Source organism: Polypterus senegalus, chromosome 4 (assembly GCF_016835505.1).
Source record: "Polypterus senegalus isolate Bchr_013 chromosome 4, ASM1683550v1, whole genome shotgun sequence".
NCBI classification, from domain to species: domain Eukaryota; kingdom Metazoa; phylum Chordata; class Cladistia; order Polypteriformes; family Polypteridae; genus Polypterus; species Polypterus senegalus.
This window is the reverse complement of record NC_053157.1, coordinates 88,940,893-88,967,635: the sequence shown is the minus strand read 5'-3', so window position 1 is coordinate 88,967,635 and position 26,743 is coordinate 88,940,893. Positions and strand designations below refer to the sequence as shown.

Sequence of the window (26,743 nt, the reverse complement as noted above, 5' to 3'; positions counted from 1 at the left end):
CAATAGAGTTCTGCAGCTCCCCCTGGTGGCCCCCATGAAACCCAACAGGGTTGTCCTGAACTCCTACACCCATGAACCCCTGCAGGAATCAGTAGAGCCACAGCAACCCAGGGGAGCTGCCCTCTAGTGCTCCAGGGAAGGCAGCGCCCTGTGAACATCTGCTCCCCTGATCCTTCCAGTACATTGGCCCACTGCCCATGCAGGGGCCAAGGCCGTCCGTCACACAGTCTAAGATACAGCTGGATGCTTTCTCTATGTGCAGTATGGATCAAACTGAATTGTTAAGGGAAAGCAGACATGGTTTTGTGTTAAAAAAAAAACATAGTACACAGAAACAAGTATCATAGCACAAAACTTCTCAACTAATCTAGACAATATAATGATCAAGTACTTACTATGTTATTTTATTTTATCTTCTGAGAACATTCTCTAGTTCCTTTCTGGATGCTACCTACACCTCACTGCTAGCAATCATGAGCAATGTACTGATCTAACTATACAACATTGTTACAGAACATGAACACTTACATCCTAAGATATTATTTACTATTGCCGGGGACTTAATCAAAGCAGATTTAAAGAGTATTTATCCCAAATAAAAGCACTCCTGTGGGAAAGGTGGCATGATACTCTAGACCAGTGTTTCTCACCAAAAGTGGATCAGAGGTTGCCGCTAGTGGGTTGCAACTTGCTGCTGTTTAAATTGGTAGTGGGTCACTACCACAATGATCATGCTCGATCTCCCTCCCAATGTAACGATTGTGCTAAATTTACCAAGGGAGACAGCCATGCTAGATTTGCCAGGGGGAAACTGACCTTGTTGGATCGCAAAGGCACTTAAATGGGAAAAAGTGAGTTGTGACACTATAAAGGTTGAGAAACACTGTTCTAGAACCTACTATGCTGCCTGAATTTTCCGAAGTCAGATCATATCTCACATAACGGTCCACAAGCAGAGACTGAGGTGTGAGGTGCCTGAAATAAATGTGGTGAAGAGCTGGTAGAGAAAAAAACAGGATCATCATGAAAATGTAGACTGTAAAATGTATCTAGAAATCCGCAAAGTGAGAAGATGTGTCATGTATCTTAAAATAGTTTTTTATTCCTAAGCTTTCAAACCCTACCAGGAGTCATCATCAGAGGAAAATAATTAAACATACAGCAATTAAAGGCAATATATAGAAAATTGGTAGGTGGTGGAAGGAGGGGTTAATAATAAGGTGGGGTTTCAGGGATGTTGAACATAAAGTCTTAATTAATATGCAGATGTTCTTCTTTTTAAGCCTGCATATGCTGGGTTCATGTCCAAGTGTCTGCTGATGGCATTTTTGCTTGATAGCCATGATTCAGCCAACTCTCTGGCATTTTTAATATTTGCCTTGATTCTTACTGGCAACCATATCCCAGTTAAACATATGTCCTTTTGAACTTGTATGTGCATATATCAGAAACCATGGGTCCTTCCTTCTGACAGCATTGTGGTGCTCTTTTATATGTGTTGCAAGTGTTTTTGATGGTTGTCATATACAGCTGGCCATTTGCTACATGGTACACTGTAAAATGTTTACAACTTTATCATCATCCAATTACGAACATCCACCTGATTTAGTAAAGTTATTTTCCAAGTTATTATCTCTAACACTGGCTTTCAAAATCACAGTGGATTTTTCATCATAAGTATCTGTAATTTTAATTATGCTTTAGGAACACTAAAATGGAAAAGATTTATCAAAATATAAAATTTTTTAAAGAGTGATTATTCTCTGAAAGAGCAAAATCATGCCTTTGTCTAGCTCCTTGCTATTACTTCTTATTGGATATCTTGGCATTTTTAATAATAATTTACTTCATAACATACATGAAAAATACATCAGGATAAACATAATAAAAATAAATATTACACAATTACTCTAATGATATTAAGCATCACCAATGACAGATCCAATATCAGGGAAATGTCGGTCGGTCAGATAGACTATGTCTTTAGTTCTTATAATGTTCAGTAAAGTTTATTTTCTACACAATACGCTTTATTTTCCTCTCATTGCTGCCGACAAGCCTTAGTTTACTATACTTTATAGTGTACTTGCATCTAGTATCACTAATAGATGCACTTAGAATTGAATAAAATGATGCTTAAATTGCAAAGCTTATACACACAAATATGAACTACATGTATTATAACTGTTTGTTTGTACATTTTACATGGTGTTCTTAGTGCATGCTCTGTTGATGACGAGTCCTAGCTGGACTGTGACTTCAAGAATATATGATGATTTTCCTACATCTGAAAAAATCCTGAAAGTCAAAAGAAGCAGTGAAGAACCATAAGAATTAAGAATAAAGCCCCAGAAGAGTTCTTCACTTATCTTGCAACAGATCCAGGTGAAGAAGATCCAAAGCTTCATAAACCAGTATCCGCTCCGAATCCTTCATATCAACTAGCCAAAAACCATCAGCAATGTTGATCTATGGCAACAGATGCACCAATGTCCCATGGATAAAGAGACCTTGAGGAGACAGTGGAGGTGGCAAGGACACCCACTCCTGAGAAAACCTGCAGACAATATCACTAGGCAGGCCTTAACTTAAAACCATCAACGGAAGAGGAAATAAGGGTGACCTTAAAACACCTTGAGGGGGTACCTTGACGGTGACATTAAGTCAACAGGACTTGAGTGGCGGCAGTTAGTAATGGTAGCACAAAACAGACAGTGCTGGAGATCTATAATCGATGGCCTATGCTCTGAGAAGGAGCAACAAAGTTACATAAAAAACAAACATATTGTATTTACCTATTTTTGTGTAAATATATTATACTAAGAAAGAAAACCTATAGTGAAATATAACACTCTTAAATTTTCAACACAAAGTAAGAAGTTGTGATTAAGCTTGTGGTAAATCTCTATACTGGTAACATTCTAAAACTACCTTAGTACTTTTTTTTTTTCTCGGGCGGGGTTGGGGCTTCTTCGGTGACAGTCTCCTTGGGGTCCCTGCACTCTGGGGCAGCTCCTGGATCTCTGGTGCTTGGAGCTCCCTCCATCTACCGCGCGTCTTTGGGGGCAGATCTGCGGCCCCTCAAAGTCACTATTGGACGCTCCTTATAGAGAAACCTTATTTATACAAGCGCGTGTACGCACACAGGTGCTCACATGGTGCTCTCATAAGTACGGACTTGGGCATTCTCAACACGTGTCTTAAGGCTGTGGTTGGTACTAAATTCACTGAGATTTATTATTGTGTGATTGCTTAGCAAAACAATATTGATTTTATTTTTTGACACATTGATATTTTGCTCTAGTTGTATTGTTGTGTGTCCCTTTTTTCTTTGTTTTGTTTTTCTCTTTTTACAGGTCTAGAAGCAGATCCTTGTCCATCATTAACAGTTTTTGTAAACCCCACCCCTTTCCTTTTCTCTCTTTCTTTCTTTTTCACCTCTGTCTCCGTGTCCAGTTGGAATTAAAATGCATACAAAAAACATTCACAATAAAGTTTTAATATCAGGCGTGACATTAAAGCAGAAGCTTTAACGTTCCACCTGAGAGTAAATTTGTAAGGCTTGTCTACAGTATTCAGACATCAATTCTGTTTGCTTCACAGCCGGACAGGACAAAAAAAAAAAAACTACCTTAGTACTACTAAAACTAAAATGTGTCCATTTTAACTGAGAAACCACTCTACCGAGACAATTACTTTTAGGTGCAATACCAAAGCACTTTTTTTTGGCCCTAAAGTATAGTAGTATTGAATATGTGAAAAATACAGTAATAATTTAATAATAAGGAAAGAGAAAAAACTTAAATATAATAAAGTAAAGCTCTTCCCAATCAATGTTTAGGCGTCTACATTCATATCATTATAAAAAGTGGGACAAACTGGAATGAAAAAATAAAATAAAATAAAATAAGATTTTTGATAAAACAAATCATCTAGTTTTTCTTCAAAAATATAATCAGATCAAAATCAATGAATGACTTAAAATGATGAAAAGGTAAGCAGTAAACTGCCAGAGGTTTCAATTTAAAGTTTAAGTTAGCAAAAACAAAAAAAAAAAAGAAATTTCAGAATATTACTAATGGGCCTCCTTCAGGTAAAAACTAATAGGTTACAACCTATGAATGTTCTGTAACAATTAAAGTAAATTACGCATTGGAAGTTGAAGCAAATAATTTGCACAGGTGTCCCAACTTCTGTTGGTTACTTAAAATCCCTCCACTCTGTCTGTCTTAAAGCAGAGTTGGAACAGACTATGTTACTACACCCACCTTATGTATGGGGCTTTGCTTTCCCCATGATCTTGAATTTGGATTACACATATTAAAAATGGGATGAACAAATAAAAAGTAAAAATGTAGTGATAAATGTTTCCATTAATTAAGATGCAGACTTAACATATTGCTTAGATATGACATAAAAGAGAAAGTACAAAGCTCCACAGCAACAGATAGACTCTGTTTTACTAATGAGAACATGTTAATGCAAAAAACACAGCTGAAACAGTTGCAAACCATCCTTCAACAATTTAATGTATTGGGATACCCTAGTGTTGCACTGCTCATTATTAAAATATGCTCTATGCTCATTCATTCTAATGTTAACGAAGTACAGATGGACCCAGTCAGCTGAGACCCTTAACCTATATACATACAGCTTGTCAAAGCCACTAATGGCAACTTATTATTGCCATACATATTACTCTGTAATGCTCTTCCAAGAATAGTCCAGCTAAGATCAATTCTCAAAAAAATATGCACCAAGGATTAAAAGCACATTTTATTCTATTAAAAATAAATATCAGTAAACATTAGCTCATATGCATTAATCAGGGACATTGTATGCGTAGTCAGTCTGATTTCTAACATATTAATAAGTTAAAGACTTAAAATGTCTAACTACAGTATGTAGCTAAAGCAGAGGTTATGCCCATTTGTATGTCAGCTGACTGGTCAGCAGAAGCACCTGTTGCCATCTATTTCAGTTCAGTCTTCTCTGCTTTCACTGCTTAGCTCTTTCTTTGCTGTATAAAATCTATGATGCTGCAGCTAAAATTTTATTTCTAGTGTTTCAGCCTTTTGCTTTATCATCTTTTTAAATTTAAATACAAATCAATAAACTTTAGGAGTTGATAACTAATGAGATGAATGTTTAGGTTGATATTCTCCCTGTTGATAGACAAATACTGCATCAATATTCATCTTTTAATTGAGTAAATACAGCTACAAAAGCAGACTGAAAAATGTAATAGGTAAGTCTCTGATGATCTTTATCAGTTCAACCTTTTATAAGAATATTGCAGTTCAAAGAAGACTTGACTATAGTCTAACTGTAGAAGAAAATCTACTGCATTTAATGTACAGGCAGTCCCCGGGTTACGTACGAGATAGGGACTGTAGGTTTTGTACTTAAGTTGAATTTGTATGTAAGTCGGAACAGGTACATTATTTTAATAAATGCCATTGTTGACAGGCTGTAACCAAGTGCTCTGCCAATGAATGACGGAGTTTCACCTCTCTCTGACCTTTTTATTATTTCTACTTTATTTTCAATGGTGATGGTTTTTCTCTTCTTTACTGTATGACCAGCACTTGCATCAGATTTGTGTTTCAGAGACATTCTTGAAGGGTGAAGACAAAAGGTTAAGATGAGCCCCTGTGCACAGCACTGTACAAGCTATCACAGCAGGAAGGCACCCGTCGTCAATACGTCTGATGTACTGACAAGAGACAACTTCCTGCTATGTGCGTAGCAGTACAAGCAGGCTTGCTATTGAGAATGAATGGGGTGGCGAGGGGCGGTTCACCACCTGCCCACCACACAGTCACCTCCATTACAGTACGCTGCCTGCAGCGTCCACCCACCGAGAACGAACACGGTGCAGCCAAAGGCGGGTAGTGAATCGCCCACAACCACCCCCATTCAACAGGCAGCCACCCGAGACACACTACAATGCTACCCCCGCCGCCCTGTTCACCCTCAATGGCCTCCGTTCAGCCACAACCGGGTCACAGCTTGCAGCATCACCAGAGAACAAACGGGGCAGCCGTGTGTGGTGAGCAGGCAGTGAAACACCCCCCTCTGCTCCATCCAGCCTGCATCCAGTCAGGAGCAGTAGCTGCGGCGGTGTGGTCGGCAGGCAGCGAACCACCCCATCAAGTCTCAGTCCTGCACACGAGCGATAGCTGTGGCACCGGTGACTATGGACCACGGGTCACTGCTTGCCGCCGGGAGACGCCCAAGGGGCACTACACTGTGCGAGCAGCGAAATCGCCCCCCTCCAGCCTCCATCCAGCCACCACTTGCAGCATCCCCTGGCCGAAGATGATGGAGCGGCAGTTACTGAGGCACATGCGTCGCAGCTGTGGCCCCATTCATAAGTCGTAGGTCGGATGTCCTTGGGGACTACCTGTATTTTGTACTTTCCAATGCCAGGAAATTCTAATGCCTGCTAACTCTTAGGAAGTGCAAAGGCTCACACGGAATTATAATTAGTAGGGCAACACATGTCAAACAGCAGTTTTTCCAGTAATCATCCCTGTTACCTTATTTTTTTTACTAATGTATGCAATATGTAGCATGACTGATAAGCATTACAGCACCACAGGCTGGTTCTATTGTATTTAGAATTAAAATGTAAGAGAAATGTTGATGTACAGACCATCAGTACAAAATACAAGTCCATGATCAAACATATAAAAAATGTGTGACATGGTATAGCTGTGAAATGTTTAAGCAAATGAAAAAAAAAACATTTGCAATGACTTAAAAAAATACATATTCCAGTCCCTATTTCCTCAAAACAATATTCCTTAGATATTTAGTCCCTATGAGTTTTCTGGTAGGTTCACCATAAACAAAATACAAAAATCTGCACAACCATATTACTTTGTTTTATTTTTCTAACGAGGTAAATGAATCGCAAATATAGACTTTTTTCATTGCTGGCTGTATATACATTATTTCTGTGTTGAGGTGTTGAACCCAACATACAGCAGCTAAAAATACTACTACGCTACACTAAGTGACATTATTCTTATGATTCTTTTGCAAAAATTATTTTACTCTTTGGATTATTTTGTATATACTGTTTATGTATTAAAGGTTAATGTCAATACCCCACTTCACACTGCCAAAACATAAGGTTGTTACTCAGTAAGATTATTTCTGATATTAAATTAGTTTTTTGTAGGTAATTAGTATTTTAAATAAAAAACAGTTTTGTTATTAAGCACAAAGGTTGCAGAAGTTCCAAAAAATGCAAATTGTTTAATTAAATACTAAAATTAAACCTCTGATATATTAAGTAAATTAGAGCTGCAGTTTGAATGTAAATGTATATAATATGACAGACAACTGGATAACAGTAGACACTGGTAACTGGTTTAGTGAAATTTAATGTTGGAAAATCACTATATAATCCTAATAAATATGTGTGCCTCTTTAAATGCTACTCTATAGAATTATTCAATTATAGAAATGTTTTGAACCAGTAAGTTGTGTTATGACAAATATTGGAGGATATACTGTAAATAATAATACCTAATAATGTGGATTATAACAGTCTATTATATGGCTTAAATACTCAATGTAGCATAAAGAAAAAACTGTATACAATTAAATTCAGAAATGAACTTCCATCAATCCTGAAAATTTCAAGAATTTTGAAAGTTTGTTCAAGTGCAGTTACAAAAACCATAAAGAGCGATGAAGACACCAGCTTTCACGAAGATTGTCGCAGAAAGGCTAAGAATTATCTTGTGTACAGGATAAATTTATTAGTTACCAGCCTCAAAATCACCAGTTAACTGCACCTCATATTATAGCCCTGATAGATTACATCACATTGTTCCGACAAGACTGTGGGAATCCGACCTTCATGAAAGATATGCAACAAAGAAGAAGAAGGAGAGGCTTGCTTGGTCCAAATAACACTGTCAGTGAACATCAGAAAAGGGGAAATCTGACCTTTAGTCTGGCAAGTTCAAATTTTTGGTTTCAATCACCATGTCATCATGAAACACAGGGAAGGTGAATGGATGATATCTTCATGTATGTTTCCTACCGTGAAGCATGGGGGAGGAGGGATGATTGTGTGGCGATGCATTATTTGTGAGACTATAAGCAATTTGCTTAAAACTTGAAGGCACATTTAACCAGCATGATTAAGGAGAGTGACAGACTTGTGCAGCAGATGACCTCATCACCACAGTCACTCAATATAAACTCAATTCAGAGAGCTTGGGATGAGTTGAACTTGACAGTGAAGGAAAAGCAGCCAAAAATACTCTGTATATAAAGGACCTCCATCAAGAGTGTTAGAAAAGCATCCTGGCAGGTTACTGCATGAAGCTTGTTGAGACAATGTTAAGAGTGTGCAAAGCTGTTATAGGTAAAGGGTGCTTCTTTGAAGAATCTAGAATATAAGACTTTTCTAAGCACTTTTTGTACTTTACAAAATTCCATGTTATATTTCCTTGTTTCGATGTTGCCATCATTATTCTAAAACATAGAAAATATCAAATATAAAATGATGAGCAATTGTGGCCAAATTGCAGACACAGATATTCATGCACTCCCCATTTTCTTCCTCAGATAAGATGAAAAAAAGTCCACAGTTGAAGAGCCTTGAAATTACTCCCAGGTACATCAAAAACCACCCCTTCCAGTCCCTATCGCCTTACAAGGACCTTGACACAGGAAGTGGGTCATTCTACCATTCTACCGAGAGCTACCCTCTTTTAAACTGTTTGTGCCTTTATTTAGCAGACAACAAAAACACAATTAAATGTAGTTTCCAGATTGGATACACAACCTTTGTGTTTTTTTTAAACATCACCTCTTGCTTTATTTACAATGAACACTATACATATACTACATAGTATATATACAAACAATCACACACACACACACACAATATACTACTTTTTATCCTGGTTCTGGTGAGCCGGTACTTATCTCAGCAGTCACAGGCTCAAGGTGTGAACAAGTTAAATACTATCAATAAAAATAAATCGCATATTAAAGGTTGTTTAACAAGGAATAAATCGGTTTTGTGTCTTGAATAGTTTCATTACAATTTCTTTAAACAGGTATTTCAATAAAAAAACAACATCCACAGAGACAAAAGCAGAAATTAATGAGACAAAATAGTGTTCAAAAGATATTTACATTGTAAGACACTGCCATCTGGTGGTCAGCTGTAGATAAGCATGCAAACCATTTTTTTTCCCCATCCCCTTAAACATCAAGCACTAACCACATTCCTTTACAATTCTCTGTAGTAAAACATTTTTTTGTCTTTTCTTTAGACAAATTTTTATAAAACTTTTACATACAAAATTCAGCTAGATGCATCAAATTGCCTTGTATACAAGTGCAACAAGGAATTAAAAATATTCAGTGCATTGGAAATGTTCAGTCAAGCAGTACTCTGGTAAATAAATCTGCAATGCAGACATGTAAAATGTTATCTATTTGAAATATTAACACTATCCAAAATATATACTGCAACACACTCATGTTTTTTGTGAGAAAGCCTAAAATGTACACTACACCCCCAAAATTCGCGGGGGTTACATTCCTAGAGCACCAGTGAATTTTGGATGTGGTTAAAAACACGCCTATTTACATAGTTTAAACACTAAATATGCTCCCAAACAGTTTAATTTAATTTCAAACTCAGCTTAATACAATACCTAAAAATAAAGAATGTAAAGGTAAACCTGTATACTGTACTGTCTCCCGCAGTACTAGAATATAAAATACTGTACAGATGTTACTGCTATATGTACTGTAATTTATGCAAGTGCGTCTTCATTGCCAGAAGCCTTAGACGGTGCAGCTCATTTCGGCAGCATCTTGGGGCTTTAACATTTAAACTACCACATACTTGGGGGTTAATGCATCCCTGAACACCAAAAACGTTTTTGCTACATTTTGAGTAAACGTCACAATTAAAGAAAAAGTGAAATTTTAATGGAACACATTTTTTTCATGCAAAGAGCATCACAATTACAGCAACACTGATCATTTTACACACTGCTAATGAACTGTAAAAATTATTTTAAAAACTACTGGAACAATATGTACAAAGTGCAACTGACGCCATGGATGTAAATCAATGAGCCAACTGCGCTTAAACTGGCTGCATGCAAGCAGACAGAAGTAAGTGCAGATGCTTGCAGGCTAGTCTTAGTGCAGTTTGAACTTCATTCAAACACTTCAAACAAACATGTCTCATGCAGATTGTTATCGATTAAACAATAGACAAACATCATAGAGGAGCACACCAAACAGGAGCAGAGAATGTCTAGGGGAGGAGAAAGAAACAAAGCAATCAGCCAAAAAGGACATGTGCTGCTCAGACTTTTAAGTAAGCGTAGCTTTACACGAGAAGCCGCAATCGAGAAGAAGGTGATTTATTAATTTTTATGGTGACAATTTCAAGAACGCACCCAGCCTTGAGACACAAAAACAAAGCAAACCGGTAAAGCAAATAAAGAATGTAATGAAAACAAATTAAGTAAGAAAATAACAATACCACCCCATTCCCATTACAGCGATTACACATTAAATACAATAAAGCTCAAAAAAAACACACACAGTAAATCATGAAAAACAGCAACGGATGAAATGTAATGATGAAAATAGATAGTCCAGAGAGCCGCATGTTGAATGGGAATGTACAGATAGTCCAACCGGTAGTCCCTGAAATGGTGAAGACAGGTGGACGCGTTCAGTCCTTATGTACAAAGGCAGACACCAGACAATAAATATAGGTAACCCAACAGAAGGCAGACAGACAGGAACTTGAAACACAAATTACAAAAGCTTTTTTTTTTGCTTTTGGTCACCGGCCCCCTTTTTAAAAGTTGTGCTTACATTCTTTGACCAGCACCCTCAGCAGAAGACCAATCAGAGCCACTACAGGGACTGCTGGGAGTTGCAGTTTCAAATTCTACTGGCTACTTTCACCATCCCAAGTCTTGGTTTTCTCTACAGCTGCTTCCTATTCTATCTACAGTACAGTATTGCCACCAAAAAAGCCATAAAAACTGAGGAGATTATTTGCGGTTTCCGCTAACAATTATTAGTTAGGTTCTAAGGAAAAATCCGTGAATGACTGAGGCCACAAACTCTGAACCGTGACTTCACTGGGGTCTACTGTATTACAAAATAGACTGCTGACAAGGCTATTAATTTTATTAATTTACAATTGTTTCGTTTTTCAGACTGTCATTTTATACAAATTATATATTATGTGTATATATATATATATATATACTGTATATGTATATATATATATATATATATATATATATATATATATATATATACACACTAGCAGAATACCCGCGCTTCGCAGTGGAGAAGTAATGTGTTAAAGAAGTTATGAAAAAGAAAAGGAAAAATTTTTTAAATAACGTAACATGATTGTTAATGTAATTGTTTTGTCATTGATATGAGTGTTGTTGTCATATCTATATATATATATCTATATATATATATATATATATATATATATATATATATATATATATATATATATATATAGATTGAAAAGACCCTGAACTGAACTAAGTTAACAAAAACGTATTCAGAAAGATAAATTAAAAAAACACTGTTCGGTTAATGTTTTGAAAATGATGCATGTGCCCTGCCCAGGATTGGTTCCTGCCTTGCGCCCAATGTTGGCTGGGATTGGCTCCAGCAGACCCCCGTGACCCTGTGGTCAGATTCAACGGGTTGGGAAATGGATGGATATTCCAGCGCTTACTTTATATATTCCGACGCGGACTTTATATATTCCAGTGCTGACTTTATATATTCCAACGCTGACTTTATATATTCAAGTTTTGACTTTATTTATTCTGACAGTGACTTTATACAATCAAGTTTGACTTTATATATTCGGGAATGACTTTATATATACAAGTTTTGACTTTATATAGTTAAATTTAGTCATTATTGCATAACTTTTTCTTTACCATAGAAATTTAAAGACTAAATTCAACTTTCATTCCTAACAAAGATATTTCTGCCGACTAAATAGAACCTACTCATATCCAAATTCGAGCTATTGAGCTGTCGCCTGCCTGCCTGAATAAGTCACCCTCGATTCGCTCTTACTTTTTTACCGTTCATTTAATCATGGCTAGTGGCGGAAAAATTATAAAATGGAAGGAGGATTACACCGAGTATGGCTTTACCAAAACAATTATTGATGGCGAATCGATTATTCATAAAGCCTCAATTGGTTATTTGTTTTTCTGTGTTAACCTCATATTTTTTTCATACTTCTTCTCAAACCAAGGGGGTGCGGGGTAAAATGAATCGGGAAGCCCTGATAAATGTACCAGGAAATCATGCATTGACAGAAGTTCCCCTTTGTTTGTAATGCAAAGTGTGATTAAATGCGTGATTTTTTAACGTGTTATGGATTACATGCATCGAAGCTTCTCAGCTGTGCTTGTGGTAAGAAAAGGAAACATTTTAAAAATAACGTAACACGATTGTCAATGTAACCTTTTGTAAGTAGTGCCTGGAGGATTCAGTGTGGAGAAACTGTAGAGACAGCGTGTGTATTAACTTGTGGATTTTTCTGTGATTATTTGGTGGCAGTGTCACAAAGTCGCTTCCGTAATACTGTGTTAGCTGCGGAACTCAGCTCAGAGCGAAATGAGGTGAATGGGAGGGGAGATGATGGCGTGACTCCCCCACCCGCCTTAACTGTCAATCCCCCACAAACACAGACTCTCGGAATTTGCATAAGCACAGCCCTTCACCTGCAATTTTAACTTAGTTACAAAGTGATCAAAACTCTCGTTTATATCCTGTGCCCTCTCATTAAACTTCAAACCCGTGGGCATGACAAACGCCAGCAGCAGCCTGTCTATGAACTTAATTTAAACTTTAGGTTTACACTGTGCTTTGTTTCCGAAGTAGCAGCACTCATGAATATGGCTGTATATGTCACTCGCTCGCTTCTTATTGTTTCGCTACCTTCTCAATTATATAATGCATGTTTTCTTTAGCGCTTTTTGGAGCTCTTCCTGGTTTTCTACGTACTACGTGATTACGTGGGAGGCGTGATGATGTCACACGAAACTCCGCCCCCCACGGCTTTTGAGCTCAACTCCATTACAGTATATGGAGAAAAATAGCTTCCAGTTATTGCCATTACACGTAGAATTTCGAAATGAAACCTGCCCAGCTTTTGTAAAGAAGCTGTAAGGAATGAGCCTGCCAAATTTCAGCCTTCTACCTCACGGGAACTTAGAATTAGTGATGAGTCAGTGAGTGAGTGAGTGAGTGAGTCAGTCAGTGAGGGCTTTGCCTTTTATTAGTGTATATATATATATATATATATATATATATATATATATATATATATTGTTTCAATTTAAAACAAAAACAATATTGCACAGTTAGGTCCATAAATATTTGGACAGAGACAACTTTTTTCTAATTTTGGTTCTGTACATTACCACAATGAATTTTAAATGAAACAACTCAGATGCAGTTGAAGTGCAGACTTTCAGCTTTAATTCAGTGGGTTGAACAAAAAGATTGCATAAAAATGTGAGGCAACTAAAGCATTTTATTAACACAATCCCTTCATTTCAGGGGCTCAAAAGTAATTGGACAATTGACTCAAAGGCTATTTCATAGGCAGGTGTGGGCAAGTCCGTCGTTATGTCATTATCAGTTAAGCAGATAAAAGGCCTGGAGTTGATTTGAGGTGTGGTGCTTGCATGTGGAAGATTTTGCTGTGAACAGACAGCATGCGGTCAAAGGAGCTCTCCATGCAGGTGAAAGAAGCCATCCTTAAGCTGCGAAATCAGAAAAAACCCATCCGAGAAATTGCTACAATATTACGAGTGGCAAAATCTACAGTTTGGCACATCCTGAGAAAGAAAGCAAGCACTGGTGAACTCAGCAATGCAAAAAGACCTGGACGTCCACGGAAGACAACAGTGGTGGATGATCGCAGAATCATTTCCATGATGAAGAGAAACCCTTCATAACAGCCAACCAAGTGAACAACACTCTCCAGGGGGTACGCATATCGATATCCAAGTCCACCATAAAGAGAAGACTGCATGAAAGTAAATACAGAGGGTGCACTGCAAGGTGCAAGCCACTCATAAGCCTCAAGAATAGAAAGGCTAGATTGGACTTTGCTAAAGAACATCTAAAAAAGCCAGCAAAATTCTGGAAAAACATTCTTTGGACAGATGAAACCAAGATCAACCTCTACCAGAATGATGGCAAGAAAAAAGTATGGAGAAGGCGTGGAACAGCTCATTACCCAAAGCCAAACACATCATCTGTAAAACACGGTGGAGGCAGTGTGATGGCTTGGCGTGCACGGCTGCCAGTGGCACTGGGACACTAGTGTTTATTGATGATGTGACACAGGACAGAAGCAGCCGAATGAATTCTGAGGTGTTCAGAGACATACTGTCTGCTCAAATCCAGCTAAATGTAGTCAAATTGATTGGGCGGCATTTCATGATACAGATGGACAATGACCCAAAACATACAGCCAAAGCAACCCAGGAGTTTATTAAAGCAAAGAAGTGGAAATTTCTTGAATGGTCAAGTCAGTCACCTGGGGCCTCATATATAAACGGTGCGCACGCACAGAAATGTTGCGTAAGAACTTTTCCTCGTTCAAATCTCGATGTAAAAAAACCTACACTTGGCGTAAAGCCACGCACTTTTCCACGGTACCTCATGCCTTGTCGTACGCAAGTTCTCTGCTCGGTTTTGCAGACTGGCAGCACCCAGCGTCAAAGCAATGGTACTGTTCCTGTGTGGTTACTCATTATTTTCCTGACGCAGCTTTATAAATACACTAATAAACAATATGCGGTTAGTTTCAGTGTAAAGCATCTGATTGTAATTAACTTGTAACAAAATAATGGTCCAGGGTACAGCCATAGTATTCCAAATACCATAACTGCTTTAGTGTTGTTACTCTCACTTCTTCGTCTTCTTCTTCCAGCTCCTCCCGTTAGGAGTTGCCACAGCGGATCATCTTTTTCCATATTACTCTCACTGCACCACTCGGAGTATTTATATCACTGTATCTGAGTGTGAATCACAGCAGCAGCTGATCGGAAAGAAAATTATCGGTATACAGCTTCAAGCACATGCTGTCTCAGCCACGGCAAAACGTTTCAAAGCCTTTCTTGTACGGACCTTGCGGTTCAGAAACAGTTTCATCCCAAGAACTAAAAACGCACTCAATCAATTGCTCCTTGTAGAACTGTTTGTAAGTACAATCACCCCACTGTAAACTTGCACTACAGTTATAATATCGCACAACCTGAGCCACTTTATAAAGCGCGTATTTACATATGATGACGGCATAATTTTTTAGGTGAAATACAGCAAAATATGTTTATTAAATTATACAGATAAAACTTTAACTTCATTTAAATAATCTATATTCTTCACTTGGAGTGTCGTGAAGGATATAATAATTAAACATGTACTACGAAGATATTTTAATGTTCCTTAAACGTTTCGAAGAATCGGCACTAAGCTTACAGATGGCTTAACTTCTATTACAGAGCTGATTGTGTGGCGATCGGTTACTTGGGGAAAGAAAAGCACTGACTGCAGTGACGGCTATGCCAATATATATTGAATATAAAACAGAAAGAGAAAATAACAACACAGCTAAAAACGCAGCGACAAATTTCGGCAAAAGTTAAATGCTTGTGTCATGAGCACGATGCGGCTATGCAGTGTCTGCAACGAACGTGGCCATCCACTGTGCATAAGCTACCTTACTGACATTGGCGGGCGAAGGAGCCACCGATTCTTCCTCTGCCCAGTGCCACCACAAGCCTAGAGCCGCCCCCTGAGTAATGCTGCAATAAATTATTTCATCGAAGTGAAACACATGTTTAATAACGTGCTTTAACTCCTATCATCATGAAAATGATATCACGTATACATCTCAGTATTTTAGTTATTCAGAGAGCTGTAATATCACGAATGTCATCGATTCTGTGTCCAGTTGGAGGAAGAGAGCTGGTTTAAGAAGCAAGTAGTGATTCACACACATAGAGCACATAGAAGATCAAATACAAAACAAAGCATTTAACGTGCTACTTTAATTACGATGTGATTTGAGAAACTCGTTAATTAAACGATTTTAAGATGAAGTTTATGATGTTCTACTTTAATGACAAAATAAACTACGTGATTAAAGTGGAAATGCCAAGATTGAAGTTGACATTTCGTGCTTTTTCCCCCACTGTGTGCCTTTTTTTCTCTGTACCCTAATAAGCTTTTATATGACACTCAGACAGTGGGCTACAACTCGCCTTTTCACGGCGACTTTGATATGTGATTTCTTTTTTATTCCAAAACGGTATGTCACTTGATCAACTTCCTTTTGTTGATTATACCACGGTTTAATTAAACAAATAGTATGTTTTTCCTTTGCCTCCACTTGGTATTCGCTGAAATTCTTATATTTTCCCCCGTGCTTTTCCCAGAAGGCTGCGCTTAAGGGCGATTTATATTGATTTGCAAATTCAAAGAGGCGTAATTCTGGGAGGAGTTGGGGCGTTACATAAAGCGCGTGCACGAGCGTTAGTTTTCACGCTGATCGGGATTTATGCATCAGAAGATCGTGGAAGTTGGAGTACTCACAGATTCCTGCATCTGGATTTTTCTGTGCGCAAGCACATTTTGGCTTTTGTGCTTACGCCATGTTATACTGCGAGTTCTACGCACGCCGTTATACATGAGGCCCCTGATCTTTACTCAACTGAGCATGCATTTCACTTGTTGAAGACTAAACTTCAGACAGAAAGGCCCACAAACAAACAGCAACTGAAAGCTGCTGCAGTAAAGGCCTGGCAGAGCATTAAAAAGGAGGAAACCCAGCATCTGGTGATGTCTATGAGTTCAAGACTTCAGGCTGTCATTGCCAGCAAAGGGTTTTCGACCAAATATTAGGAATGAACATTTTATTTCCAGTTATTTAATTTGTCCAATTACTTTTGAGCCCCTGAAATAAAGGGATTGTTTTAAAAAATGCTTTAGTTGCCTCACATTTGTATGCAATCTTTTTGTTCAACCCACTGAATTAGACAGACAGACAGACAGACACTATTAATCCCAAGGGGAAATTCACATAATCCAGCAGCAGTATACTGATACAAAAAACAATATTAAAGAGTAATAAAAATGCATGTAAAAGCAGACAATAACTTTGAGTAATGTTAGCAAAATTAAAGCTGAAAGTCTACACTTCAACTGCATCTGAGTTGTTTCATTTAAAATTCATTGTGGTAATGTACAGAACCAAAATTAGAAAAAAGTTGTCTCTGTCCAAATATTTATGGACCTAACTGTATATTGGATTACTTAAGGCTTCACATACATACATTTCTGTCCATGTAATACTCACCATATTTTCTCTCTCAATTCTTTGTTGCTCTCGCTTTCTGTTGAGGGCACTGTGATACATTCTTGCAGGAGGACTGGAGGGTTTCTTGGACAATGTATTCTTATTCTTAGGCTTTGCAGTCTGCCTCGTGAGTTCTCTTAGTAAGCGCTGATTTTCTCGATCAATGCGTCTCACCTCTTCATTGCTAAAGGAGAAGTTTTTTCTTGAACTTTGTGTAGGGCAATCGATAGTCAGCTGCTTTTCTGAACTGTTGTCTAGATGCATAAAAGCTATGTGTGATAAAAAAAAAGCATAAAACATGTCATTCTTCAAAAAAAAGTTTGACTTTTCAAATCTACATCCAATGAAAAGTCCATACATTTACAAGCACAGTTTTATTTTGTAAATATATTTTTTTACATCTTAGTGACTGGAGAATTTATATTTATATTTATAAATAATCACCAAAAAGCCATGAAAATATCAGCATTGCAAAACATATTGCAAAATAAAGATGAAAAACAACAAAGCATTTTGCATAGTTTTTTTTCAACTGCTTATAAGCTTTTTTCCAAGCTATCAGCACCGGTTGCTAGTTCTTTTTTATTGATTATAATTAAAAGCAAATAACAATTCATACAATCAAATTGAACCTAAAAATCCAAAACTCAACTCCCAACCAAAACAAAGAAAGAGAGGGGAGCAAGCCAACAAAGAAAATCTTTGAAGAAGCAAGGAAGGAAGAGTATCCTTTTACCTGATACAGATTGTTCTAAATTGTTATTGATTAGACACTGGCATATTTTTAAAAAGTTTTGAACAGATCCAATTTCAGACAGTATAGGAAAACAGTTACCCACTTACTTAAATGTGGTGGGTTGGGATTCTTCCAGTTGAGCAAGATAAGTCTATGTGCTTGTAGTGAGGTAAAGGCAATTACGATTTCTTTGTCCTCAACTTTAAGCCCGTCTGGGAGTAACCAAACACAGCTATTAATGCCTTAAGAGTGACTGTAACACCAAGACATTCAAAGATTTTTGTCCAAAATGATGTTAATTTGGTACATGCCCAAAACATGTTGTCCAGTGAGGCTAGAGCTAAATTGCAACAGGTTGAATTTTGGCCTAGATACATTTTGGATAGTTTTAATTGAGATAAATATGCTCGATAGAAAATTTTAAGTTGAATAATTGAGTGCTTTGCACATATGGAGCTAGAGTGTATTCTGTGCATGGCTGCCTTCCACTTCTTTTCTGAAAATGTTAAGTGAAAGATCCTTTCCCCATTGTGCCCTGGGATCTTTGAAAGGATGAGGCTTTTTTATATATAAATTGTGGGGATGTTATCTGATTCTGAGATGGACCAATATTTCTTATGGAATAGAAACAGGTGGAAGGTGAAGAAAATTGGGATGGTTCATAGCAAAGTTTCTAACTTAAAGGAGTAGAACAGGGGTGTCAAACTCCAGGCCTGGAGTGCCGCAGTGGCTGCAGGTTTTCATTCTCACCCTTTTCCTAATCAGAGTCCAGTTTTCACTGCTAATTAACTTCTTTTCCCTTCATTTTACTAGCCCTGTTTTTAAGGATTCAGTCCTCTGAATTGATTCCTTCCTTCATTAAATGGCAGCCAAACAGAAATGAAATGTGAAACAAGCCAACAGATAAGCGGCTAAACTGGGATTTCAAACTCCAGCCAATCTCTTAATGAGAAGCTGATTCTTTCTGTTAAACTAGTTATTTAATTCCATGGCTTGTTGCTGCTCTCATTCTGCCACAGCAGACATTTCCAAAACTGTTGATTTTTCTGTTTTTTCTAAGAACAACATCAAGATGTTCTGGTGACCTGAGAGATCAACCTTACTGAGACCACTGTCACCTTTCTTTATTTTCAGATATTGTGTGATGGGCACAGGTGAGCTGGTCATGTGGCGACTCATTTTGTGTCTCAATATTGTTTGGCTGCTACTTAAGGAATAAACAAATGGGGTGTCAAGTTAATTAAAGCTGAGGCAAAAGAAATTAATTAGCAGCCAAAACTGGTCACTGATGAAGAAGATGCTTAGAATGAAAACCTGCAGCCACTGCAGCCCACCAGGACCGGAGTTCGACACCCATGGAGTAGAACAAATGTGTTAAATTTCAACCTTAATTGCTCGTAGGATGCAAAAACATTACTGATATACAAGTCTCTAAATGTTTTAATCCCAGACATTTTCCAAGAATTAAACACTGTGTATGTTTGAGAGGGTGGAAAAGAGTGGTTGATGATAATTGTATTTACTGGGACACACACCAGGGAATATAAACAAGTACTGCAAAATTTTAATCCTATTGCAGACCAGGCTTGTATATATTCATCAATTTGTGTCGACATCCAGGTCTTTATGACCTGTATATTTGCTGCCCAGTAATAAAATTGAAAGTGAGGTAGTCCCATGCTTCCTTCTGCTTTAGGTTGTTGTAGTGTTGCCCTTTGGATGTGTGGATATTTAGAATTGCGGATAAAGAAAATTATTAAAACTAACTTCTTAAAAAAATATTTGTTAATGTATATGGAGATGGTTTAAAATAGGAAAATAAGCTTGGGAAGGATATTCATCTAAATAGTGTTGATTCTACCTGCTAATGTGAGACAGTGGGTAGACCATTTGTTCAACTCTTGCTTAATTTCTTCCATGCAGACAGCAAACTTTTGTTGATAAAGAGCTTTATATTTACTTGTGATATTTACCCATACATATTAAAACTGATCTGCTACAATAATAGGGAAGGTGAACATTCTAGTATTGTGTGTTAGAGAGTTCACTGGAAAAAGCACACTTTTATTCAAATTAATTTTGAGTCCAGATATCTATTAAAAATCTGCTAGTGCTTTTAAGACTGCTGGTACAGAGGTCTGTGGGTCAGATATATACAGTACCATATCTTCTACATATAGTGATATTTTCTGTTCAAGTCTTCCTCTCAAAATCCTTATTCAGGAGTGAAATTGATCTGTACGATGCACAGTGTAGTAAGTCCTAATTTTTATTAGAAAAGACAGAAATTAATGCTTGGCAAAAAGTTTGAGGTACAATTTTGTTGCTCTGTAAATGTTGCTAATAATAGTGGAGCTAACTTTTTTAAAAATACAGTGACTTCGACTTTCGCGGCTTCACTCTATCGCAATTTTTTTCTCATACACGCTTACGTCACTACGCATGCGCTTTCTGAGAACTTTTATCTAAGCCCTACGATGGCTCCTAAACGTGCTGCTTTTTCTAAGCCTTCTGACAATAAAACTAAGCGCCGGAGGAAGATGCTTACTATCCAGGAGAAGGTGAAACTCTTGGATATGATTAAAGATGGCAATACCCTACAAAAGCCTCCTCACGCATATGAAAAGACAGTGCCAGCAACTGCCTATCAAGATGTTCTTCAGCCGCGCACCCAGACAACCACTGCCTACTCCTAGTACTCCTTCAGCGGAAGAAGACAACAACGCACCTGCTGAAGATACTGCACCACCTCTGAAGACTCTCCTACCGAGGTCGTGCCTTCATAGGTTAGTGGTTGTGTGTAAGAACTGTGTGTGTTTGTGTGCAATTAAATGTACAGTACAATAATCTACTATATAAAAGCGTTCGGGATTGTCCTACCGTCCCGTGAGTGCAAAGCGTAGCGGTATTCCGCTTATTACAGACTTACTACTTGCGGTACGAAGCAACGTGATGTGAGCAGAGATCTGGTGCTCTCATCGTTCCCTTGCTTTTGTGCGCGATGCACTGGAAAAATAGACAAAATTATGTCTCTGGAAATAATTAATGTTGATGGAGTACAAATGCCTCACCGCGTAGTAAATATCAGGGGAGATGGTGCTTGCTTATTCTCATCTATAGCTTATTTAGTGCATGAAACTCCATCTTTAGCGGTACAGATTCGGGCTGACATTGTACGACTTTGGACAGGCACTTGAGGGGATAAAAAAACTTAGGTTTTCGGGAGATGTTATGAATGGGCACGTTGATGTTCTCATTCCCTACACTTACATGCCTGATGTACACACGGAGCACACAAAAATTGAGGATAAAAGGCGAGTGTGCCTAGTAATATGATATTTGTAACGTCTAATATGTCTTATTTTCTCTTATTTTGTCTAAGATATTGTGTAATACGAGTGTAATGTTGACTAAAGGGTGTTATTTCATGTCTAGAGGGCTCTAATAATGTTAAAAAACGTATTTAGAAGGTCGTAAACAGGTTTTCTATACTCTAACTGTGAAAATATTCGATTTATAAATAAAGAATCCTACTTCGCGAAAATTCATTTATCATGGTTGAGTCTGGAACGAATTAACCGTGATAAACGAAGGTTCACTGTATTTATAAAATTCCACAGGGTAGCCATCAAGGCCAGCTGCTTTCCCACTTTGAAGTGAGCTTATAGCATCTAGTAATTCTGAGAGTGTAACAGCTTTGTCCAGTTCCAAAGCACTGTGGTAATTTGCCTACCAGGTACATCACCACTTTAAAGAGGAAAAAGTCCTAAGAATAGGTTAAAGTTGACTTTTGTGAAATAAAAAGTTAAAGTACTTTTAAATCGTTGGAGTGGCAGTGGCAGGTTCACGCAGAGGGATAAAGGCGACAGGTAAGGAAGTCCTCCAGGTCAGGCCTGCTGGAGGACACTGTACATACCCTATCATAAAGGCAAGCATCTATTTAGCCCTGCCGTGAGCAAAGAGGAAGGTGTGGATGTTTAGTCAGTGCATGCATTAGTGTGAGAAGGGGATCCCCAAGAAAAAGTAACTTTTGTAGTGCGTATTGACTCTTCCGAGGAGAATGCGTTGGGATGCATTCAAATTCACATTTGAGGCCACTAGCCCTATTTAATATATACCTTGCAAGGATTGAGGGGAGCACTTGTACAGAAGGTACCTGCATCAGTCGCGATTGGTGTAAGGGAGCAGCGTGTCACAGGATTGGCTGAAGATTTGTTCCCCGACTATAAGAGGAACTTCCTGCCTCAAGGGGTTGTATTTATACTCGATAGTGTTTATAGTGTGGTTGGTATAGCAAATTAATTTAGCATACCCAACAACAGCTTGTGACTATATTTATAAATATTTTTATATAGATATCTTCTAGTTGTAGTACTGTTTTGATGGCGGAATCTTATAGTCTTAGTTTGTTGTGCACTTTTTGTATTTCTTGTATATAGTTTTTTTTTTCCCTTGCAAATATTTTTTGTAAATTCTTTGGTCTTCATTGGGTGTAGTTTCTTCCTGGTTGTTTGTTTCTTTTTCTTTAGGAAGACTATAATTTTGTGTATATACATTTTTGTCTTCGTTTTTAATTTTTGGGACTGACAGCATCACTGTAAATATAATTCAGTGTATTAGATTGGCACATTATTTTAATGTTTTTTGTGCACCTGTAAATAAAACCCACTTTTGTTTTGTAAATTACTACCTATTTGTGTCTTTGTCTCCATGTCTGACTTCTCTCAAGTCTGATCCCAGTTGGTCCCGAACTACAAAAAGCCCACTGTGTAGACTGGTGCCAACCTTGCCACTACATGGGGTGTCATAAGCACTAAGAGTATCTAACTGTGGTATCTGTCAAATAACTCATTAGATTGTGTCTTATCTTCTTTAGACTGAGTGGAATATAAGGATTTATAATACTCTCCTAAATGTGTGCGTTATATTTTTATGGTTTATGATTTTATCTCCATCTGAAGGGAGACAGGATGCTGAAGTCAATGGTCCACACTATGTAGTCTTCTATTTCTATAATGTCACCAAATTTTAATCAAATCCATCAAAGCGTTTTTGTGATTTTTGAGGTAATTTTTCTTTTTTTATAGGGGGACTTTTACCGCTAAATATTAACACTGTATATCTTTCTTACCAGATACTTGTTGGCCTATCCTGCCTTCTAAATTTTAGCTTTTTAAAACTGGAAATAGTGTTTTTTTTGATGAGTGGGTCACTGAGTCACTCAACTTTACAATTTATATACATAGATTTATGGTCCTTTCTGCTGAGAGAAATAATCATCTCTGTTTTAGAGTAAGGGTGATCATAATAATAAGTTGCCAAAAATATAAAACACATACTTAAAAATAACCATAATTACAATTATTATCACCTGGGTTCGCTTCCCAGGTCCTCCCTGCGTGGAGTTTGCATGTTCTCCCCGTGTGTGCGTGGGTTTCCTCCGGGCGCTTCGGTTTCCTCCCACTATCCAAAGACATGCAGGTTAGGTGGATTGGCGATTCTAAATTGGCCCTAGTGTGTGCTTGGTGTGTGGGTGTGTTTGTGTGTGTCCTGCGGTGGGTTGGCACCCTGCCCAGGATTGGTTCCTGCTTTGTGCCCTGTGTTGGCTGGGATTGGCTCCAGCAGACCCCCGTGACCCTATTCAGATTCAGTGGGTTGGACAATGGATGGATGGACAATTATTATCACTAGTCTGTCATTAACTATCAAAATGGTTGATATGTACATGAATAATTTTTATTTATACAAATTAATAGCTATAACAACAGTCTGTAACAATTTATAACAAAAGAGCTTGTTAAAAGCATCACTTAACAATGCTGAATAATGCTTTCACATAAACCCTTGATAGGTGTCACCACTGTTCAATGGATAAGAACTGTCACACCTTGCTTTGACCTGTATCTTCAACTACATTTAAAGGTCTGTAGTGTGCTAAGATCCATTTTTGAATAATAAATGTAGTTAATGTTTTCTGCTTTGTTTCATTCTTGGACGTAAGTCAAATTGCACATTCATGGACTGCCACAGATTTTGCCACCTAATATTAGAGTTTTTAACAGTGGCATCTGTGATGCTAAAGCCTCACCAGGACGCCAATGCAGCACAACCTGACAATGAGCAGCAAGACATTCCGTAAGCATTAATGTGAGTGGCAATTAATAACAGCTAGAGGGTTTACAGTGGGTGATACCACTGACACCTTAGGCTGCCATTACTGTTCTAAAAATGATGGTACAAAAACAAGTCCAAAATTAAAAATCTTGAAACACTGGCTGACAAGAAAGAAAGAAAGAAAGACATGCTGCACAGACTGCTCATGCAGGAGGGTGTACGTGTCAGTAGTGGGGGTGAGAAAGACACAAAATTCCATTGGCCTTGAAGCGAGTTATGGAAGCATCAGGGAGTTGCTCCATCTCAGCCAATGTGAAGTTTCAAAGACTTCGATTTGGAAAGACTAAAGTGGAGTGAAATGGAGCAGTGGAATTGAACCACAGCTGATAATGGAGATTTGTGTTTGTCCACTGTGTACCCTTTTAAGTTACACTTTTTGTCATGTCTTTGTTCCTTTGCATACCAACTGACAGCTCTCATGTACAACTACACTGATATACAGCTACTTTTATGTAAAACTGAAGAACATTTTCAGTTATCTGTATGTTTATTACAATTTTAATAAGCCTCACTACAGCTTCAGGCTGCATATTTTCCTTCATTTATCTCTCCAATTCAGTTTCATCAAAGGTTATATTCTGCCTGGGCTTTTAACAAATAATGCTTGTTGTGGCTTGTCAAATAATGCTCTGTACAAATGTGTGCCAAGTGTCTGTTAGAGCTGCAAATGGTCTATGCAATAAAATCTGATTTGAGTACACATTTGTCATTAAACCATTATAACTGTTGATAATTCAAAATGTGGACCAGTCGCAACGGCAGAAATACTCAATTCATATTTTTTTTTTCTTATGACACAAGTACTCAAGTACAATTTGTTTGTTATATGTAATGCTATCGGACAGTGACACTCTGATCGGATCTAAATTCTGCTATTTTCACTGCAAAAGACTCAATTGGTAATTGGCAAATTGGCTGAACACAAAAACATGTACTTTTCCAAGCTTTAAATTAATTTAGTTGTTGTGCTCCTTTACACGAGGTAATATGGTAGTTGTATGAGTGTACAAGTCCCGTAAAGAAACGGCACACTACCAGAGGGAGAGAAGACCGGAATATTAGCCTTTACATTAAAAGTGAAATAATAAACTCAGAAAAGGGATCAGATGAGTTTTCCTGTGCAATTAGAAAAACTGCAAGAAAAGCTACTTTAATAAATTAATTTTTATTTACAAATGAGCTTGTGATAACCCCTGGAGCATGCAGAATGAAATAGATGGATTTAACCAGACTTGTATCATGTCGAAACGGCATTGAAATAGAACACTTTCACATCTCATACTTCAGAGATCAAAACATCTCAGATAACAGACATTTCACTGTCAATGTAAAGTAGCAATTACTTGAGAGAATGGCATAGAGTACAGAGCACTGTGAAGAATTTTTTTTTTTTTTTTAAAGTACTATGTATTTTGGTTTGATGTTTTTGTGTAGTACAAAAGAGGTTAGTCTAACCATCAGTTTGTGAGTTTGTCTAGTGAGCTAAGCAGATGCTACATGTTTAAATACACTTAGAAGTAGATGGTACAATGTTTGCTGAACTGCAAATTAGTAAATACTGTTCTACATATGCCTTCTTGTAAGTGGATAAATGTTACAAAAATGCATTGCCCCTCTCAATGAGGATGGAATTGGAACTGGCTTCCTGACTCCTGTGAATGTCACACTTTAGAAACATATGCTCAAAACTGTATAAATACCTCGTATTTATAATTGAAATAGTCATAGCTGTGCTCTACTACTGAATGTTTTAACAAATAGACTGTTGGACTTTTTAGAGGATGGCTTGGCAGAGTCAGTCTTCTATGAGGACTAAGTCTGCAGAAAATCCCAGCTGATCCAGAACCTTGAGCTCAGAATCACTGAACTGGAGGCGGAGTTAGCTGGCCTGCGTTGAAGTAGAGAATTGGTGGACCAAGCCCAGGTGTCCTTTAGAGAGATAATGTGTGCCACCTTGAGATTTCAGACCAGACATGTAAAGATAAGTGTGTCATAGTCACAGGGCGCAAGGTAAAGGGTGCACACTGTCCTGAAGCATCAACTCCAGAACTATAACTGTTAAACCGTTTTTCAGGTCCTCATGGAGCTGGACAGCTGGATGGTGCCTCTGAAGATTCTGAGGTGGTATTCCATATTCCGTATAAGGAGTATAACATTGTTAATTGTAGGGCGCATAAGAATATGAGGGCAACCATTAAGAAAATTAGAGAGACTAAAAGTCAGTTATATAGGAATACCACAGATAAGGTAAAAGATGACCCAAAGAGATTCTTTCAATATTTTAACAGTAAACAAAGAGTCAAGGAGGAGGTGATGTGCATAATGAATAGTAAAAGGGGAATAAAAAAAAAAAAAGACAGAAAGTAAAATAGCAGATACTCTAAACTCGCATTTTT

The 26,743-nt window shown here is 37.7% G+C and overlaps 1 protein-coding gene across 2 annotated transcripts in view; it reads right to left on the bottom strand.

Annotated features, from left to right (window-relative positions):
• The window catches only part of cfap97 (cilia and flagella associated protein 97), a 73,502-nt gene that overhangs the window by 21,641 nt on the left and 25,118 nt on the right, over positions 1-26,743 (bottom strand). For both annotated transcript variants that reach the window (XM_039751002.1, XM_039751001.1), the window contains exon 3: positions 17,438-17,706. In XM_039751002.1, the coding sequence (XP_039606936.1) occupies positions 17,438-17,706 (269 nt within the window). The remainder of the gene's footprint in view (positions 1-17,437; positions 17,707-26,743) is intronic.